Raw genomic sequence first — 6,000 nt, 5'->3', positions numbered from 1 at the left:
GGGGGAGGATGGGAAAGGCAGCGGAGCACAACAGACACTAGTATGGCAATATGTAAATCAATGGATGTGTAACTGATGTGATTCTGCAATCTGTGTATGGGGTGAAGGTGGGAGTTCATAACCCACTTGAATCAAAGTGTGGAATATGATATGTCAAGAAATTTGTAATGTTTTGAACAACCCACAATAAAAAATTAAAAAAAAATAATAAAAATAAAAATAAAAAAATAAAATAAAATATGTGGAGAGGTTCTAAAAAAAAAAAAGAAATGAGATGTTATTATCAGTGGAATCTTTTGTTCACATATTATGACGCTATACAATATTGACATAGGCTATGTCAGTGCTAATATTTGTTTACAATAATTGATCTTTCCTAGATCATAAAAATAAATGCTAAATGATAACAAGTTTTATAAAAATAATAATGATACACTATAAACTTACAGAGGCACAAACACACACTACTTAATCAACCTCAAATTCCTGTATATGGAACATTTCTGACCTGATATTTTCCAGATTTTAGAAGCTTGTCTTTATGAACTCTGTGATTAGTTTTACCTTAGGTTCTTTTCAAGTTGAGTATATTTTGGTCAGTGCAAAAAATAAAATTTTTCTTTCTGATTTTTGTTTTGTTTTAGAAAGAACTGATTTCCCTTCCTTATAAACCCAAGCCCAAAGAACACAAAGCAAAGTAAGTTTACTTCTGGCAAAAAATATTCTCATCTTTTTACTTATGGTCTAGAGAAGCACTTCTTTTTTCTTACTTTGTCCCCTACCATAACATCTTCTAAAAACCCACCACACTATGTTAGGGTTTTCTTGCCCTGAATAAACTTTCTTCTCCTTGTAGATATTAAAGCCTTTGTACCCACTTGTATAGTTGTGGAATATGGAAGGATAAGTTTGTGCTAACTGGAAAGCAGATTGCATTCTCTGCGCACACTCTCTGTCCTTTCCTTCTCATCCTGGACTGTTGAGTTCACCTACCACCATGCTCTCCCAACTCCACCTGCCCCTACCCCACTCACCCTGCCATCTTTAGTGTATCAGCAGATTTTAGATAGCCAGCTCTAATCCCACCAGTCTCCTGTTTAAATTGCTAAAACTAAGTTCATATAGAAAAGACTTTAACTTCTCAGTGATAGTTAATAACTTTATCCCTAAAGAAATGTTAGAATGGGATTGGGAACATGTTCTAGAGGAGTTTGAAGGAAATCAGCTATCAGTTAATCATTATAACACCCCTAATTTTTTTTAAATCTCCATATTTGTATTAGGACTGAAAACCAATGTGGCTAACTCAACGTTAAAACAAATATTTATTTTTCATATTATATTCAGGGGAGAAAAGCTAGCTTAATCTTTTTTCTCTTTTGCCTATGGGAAGGCAGAATCTTGTCAAGACTAGAGAGGGATTTGATTTACTGGGACCTGACTACCACTCTTATATGAAAGGTGTTATAATGTAGCCATAGTATAGAAAAAATAGTTTATGACTGAAATAGTAATAAGACTGAAGAAAATTTTTCATCAGCTCCTAAGTTTAGTGTAAAGTACATAATGTTTTGTTTACCCTTTGAATCCCACCATACAGTTATTGGTGTTAAACAATACAGATAAATAATTTTCAAAGTAAAAAAAAAAAAGAAAGAGTTGTGATTCTTACCTCACTGATCTTGAGGCTGACTCCCTTTACTGTTATCAACATAATAGCCTTGAAGAAGAATAAATATGTCTATACACTTTTTAAAAATCTTTTAATCACCCGGCTAAGCCTGGCAAAGTGGTATATGCCTATAATCCCTGCAGTTCAGTAGGCTGAGGCAGGAGGATCACAAATTCAAAGCCAGCCTTAGCAATTTATCAAAGCCCAAGCAATTTAGCAAGACCCTGTCTCAAAAAATAAAAAGGACTGGGGAATGTAGCTCAGTGGTTAAGCACCCCTGGGTTCAATCCCTAGTACAAATCATCATCATCATCATCATCATCATCTTCTTCTTCTTCATCATCATCATATGGCTATATTGTCTACATGATACTCAGCAACTTAATTTCTTACTATTTAGCCAGATGATTTGACTTATCTTGTAAGCATAAAGAAAAACTAACCCAATCAAACATTTACTTAACTGATTGAAATAATGGATGAAGACTGCTACTTTGCATCAAACAGACATGTTGGGTGCCATTTCTGCATGTATTTTTTCTTTCTTTTTTTGTTTTATTAACACATTCTAGTTATACATAATAATGGGGTTTCTGCACATATTTTTACAGAACTTCCTACTACAACCCATGTTGACCCACTTAAAAGTAAAACATTATTTCAAAGCTTAGATAGATATTTATTTGAAATTTTTAAATGTTTATTTAATTACTTTTAGAGTATACTGATTCTCTTCTCCATCCTAAAGCTAAATTTCATTCCATTCACAGTGATATCTTCTTCGTCTGAACTTCCAAGAGTTACTGTCTATACATTCTTCTGACAACTGATCTCTTAAATAACTTAACATTTCACATATTTTTTCTACAATTATAAGCTCTATGAAACATTGGGTAAAAGTGCCTAGCACAAAACATACATGTTGAAATTCAGAAAATATTTGTAAAAACAGTTTAGTTCAAGCAGAGCATGATGACACATACCTGTAATCCCAGCAGCCTGGGAGGCCAAGGCAGGGGGATTGCAAGTTTAAAGTCAGCTTCAGCAACTTAGCAAGACCCTGTCTCAAAATAAAACATAAAAAGAGCTGGAGATGTGGCTCAGTGGTTAAGCACCCCTGTATTCAATTCCTGGTACAAAAAAATAATAATAATAGTACAAGAATATCATGTCATTCAGTTCAGTATTAGCTAATTTAGAAATCAATATTTTATATTATTCACTGATTCATACACACTTTTTAAATCTTGTAAATATCTTAGACACAATTGTAAAATACTTTAACTTTGCCCTTTTTTCCTCCCTCCATTCTTGCCTCTCTGCCCATAACTCCCCTACCTACAAAGATAGAGCCTTAACATCCCTCCTTTAAGAAATCTTTTTAGGGTAATCTGGGTGCCCTTCTATTAGAAGGAAAGAACTGGAAAGTGTGTTTCTAAAAAGGTTTTAGTAGCAATATGTTTATTATCCACCTCAGGAATATTTCATTTTAAGAGGGCTAAGTATAAGAAACAACGTTTAATACAAAGAAATCACTTATCAATGATGAAATCTCAAGAATTTGGCTCTTGAGTGAACAAAATATATTTAGGGTAGTTCTTCTCCAATGCTCTTCAAATCACACTTCACATTTACAATAACCATTTCTCCTGATATAACTTTACACTTGGTTGCAAAGCCTAAAGCATATTCAGAATCCACAACAGTGAATTTTTATTGGGGAAATTTTCAAAGTTGTTTTCATGCTATATCATGTTCACAATGATAGAGTTCTGTGTATAGAAATTGATCCATATTATTACCAACAGGGAAGAGGTATCAGAAACAGATAAAGAAGACCAAGAAGAAGTCAAAGCCTTGAGCTGAACTGCTTGGTACAGAGTAAAAGATGGCTCACTTATATCTTCACATTGAAACAACCTACACTTACATAGGATCACTGGGATCACTAACAAAGTTTCTAACTTTGTCAAAGGAAATAAAGATAAAGAAATAAGAGTTAAATGTGCATAATTCCATAAATTTTACCAGTTACTGAATACTTGGGTTAAAATGGACAAATAAAAGTTAAGTAAGTAGACTTCCATAAATTTTATGTCATTGAGTATTTGTATCTATTTTTTTATTGTATACTACTGTGTTTGACATCACATCATAATTACCTTTCTCATCTTACATATTCTCAAAGTCCTATTTACTATTTTTATTTGAAGAGTATTTTCAGAATTTCTGTATTTGATCTATATTGTAGATATCACATAAACAAGAATCAGAGGCTTTATGGCTCCAACTGATAGACTATTAGTAAAAGAAAAAAAAAAGAAAGAAAAGAAAAAAGGATGAGAAAGGGCAGTCTTGAAAACTTAAAAGTCTTTTTGTTTTAAAGAATAGTCTCTTTTTCAAAATGTGATTTATTCCATTTTTAGAACATGTTTGAAATCAGATATGAACTGCTTCTAGTTCTGTAACCAGCTCAGCTTGCCTGTGTTTTATACACAGGCATATAACCCCATTGCCAACCTACTCACCAAAAGTTATTCACTTTGGTGTATACTGGAAAAGAAACAGTTAAGGTTTTGTCTCTTCTGCATCGTGCAAATGGCAGTCCAACTCAGGGTTGTACATTCTACCTCCGCCCCCGCCGCCCATGTTTGAAGTTCTATTTAGAACCATCATTCACTTCAGAGTCCTGGGCATAACCTCTCTAAGATGCAGCCATTATCCACAACACACCAAGCTGCAAAGGAGGCTGGAAATAAATCTTTAGATGAAGGGAGGAGGTATCTGCCTACTTAAAATTAAAGGACTCTATGGCTAAAAAGAAAAAAAGTAGAGGAGAACAACAGCAAGTTTCTGGCACAGCACTATTTGGACAATGTATCAGTCACCTTTTTGTTGCTATGACTAAAACACCTTACATAAATAACTTTGGTTTATGGTTTCAGAGGTTTCAGTCCATGGTCAGTTGGTTCCATTGCCTTGGGCTTGAGGTGAGGCAGAACATCATAGCAGAAGGTTGTAGCAGAAGAAGGCAGCTGCTCGGCTCATGGCATAAAGAAAGCACAGGGGCTGGGGGAGGCTGGGCACCAGAAATAAGTTTCAGGACATACCCCCAGTGACATACTTCTCCATTAGTCCCACCTCATAGTAGTCCATTCTGCTATCAGTGGACTAATCCACTGATGAGGTCAGAGTCCTCATGATCCAATAGCTTCCCAAAAGCCCCACCTCTGAACATTGCTGCCGTGGGAAACAAGTCTTCTACATCTGAGACTCTGGGGGGCATTCCAGATCCAAACTATACCAGAGAAAATGTGTGGAACAAAAATTTTAAAAAATTGGGCTTAGATAGGAGAAATTTTAAAAATTATAAATTGACAATCCCATACCAGCACCATCAAGAATAAAAGGTACCATGTCAGATTGATATATCTATCAGATCTCTACTGTGAAGATAAACAGAGCAAACTATCAAAGCCTAAATTTTTAAAAAATATATTTTTAGTTGTAGATGGACACAAATACCTTTATTTTATTTTTATGTGGTGCTGCCTCACACATGCAAGGCAGGCACTCAATCACTGAGCCACAATCCTAGCCCCAAAGCCTAAACTTTTTAATTATAAGTCCCTTTGTTCTGATTCCATGTTCACTAAGAAATCTTTTCTATCCAACGGAAGAATATATGCTCAACAGGTCAACATAAACATCAGTTTACCTGACAGTTACATTTCTCAGTGTGTAATTATAGTACAAGTTCAGCATCCCTAATCCAACAATCTGAAAGTAGGAATTCTCCAGAATCCACATGATTTTGAGTACTGACATGATGCCACAAGTGGAAAATTCTGCAATTGACCTTATAAGGGGTTTGCTGTTGAGGTGGAGGTGCACTAAAAATATTGTATAAAACTACCTTGAGACCATGTGTTTTGGCTTGGGTCCTGTCCCAAATATATCTCATTATATATATATGCAAATATTCCAAAGTATGAAAAAATCTGAAATTCAAAACACTTCTGGTCTCAAGGAGTTTTGGATAAGGGATACTTAACCTATAGTCTCTTAAATTATGTTTGAGCTAGTTGGAGTAAGGATTGATCTCTGGGCCAAGATAACTTTATCAAGAAAAATTCCACTTTGTGAGCATTCCTTTCCATATGGCCAGCCTTCCTTCCTATATGGCCAGATTGTGATGGTTAGCTTTTGCTACGACAATACTACATAACAAAGAGGTCTAAAACAATTCCATACTTGCAGGTCAGCAGGGATCTGGCTGGTCTGGGCTTAGTCAGACAGCCCTACTTCAGGTTACAGCACCTACAGCA

General features: G+C 35.1%; 1 protein-coding gene across 3 annotated transcripts in view; it reads left to right on the top strand.

Annotated features, from left to right (window-relative positions):
• The window catches only part of Hoatz (HOATZ cilia and flagella associated protein), a 36,654-nt gene extending 32,887 nt beyond the window's left edge, over positions 1–3,767 (top strand). For 2 of the 3 annotated variants that reach the window (XM_048795673.1, XM_048795675.1), the window contains 2 exons: positions 645–697; positions 3,481–3,767. In XM_048795673.1, coding sequence (XP_048651630.1) covers positions 645–697; positions 3,481–3,538 — 111 coding nt within the window. In that variant the 3' untranslated portion in view covers positions 3,539–3,767. The other variant, XM_048795674.1, reaches the window with a different exon arrangement.
• The last annotated feature ends 2,233 nt before the right edge of the window (positions 3,768–6,000 follow it).

The sequence above is a fragment of the Marmota marmota genome, unplaced genomic scaffold, assembly GCF_001458135.2.
Source record: "Marmota marmota marmota unplaced genomic scaffold, marMar, whole genome shotgun sequence".
In the NCBI taxonomy this organism is placed as follows: domain Eukaryota; kingdom Metazoa; phylum Chordata; class Mammalia; order Rodentia; family Sciuridae; genus Marmota; species Marmota marmota.
The sequence above is the reverse complement of the archived record's forward strand: the minus strand, read 5'-3'. Positions and strand labels throughout refer to the sequence as shown.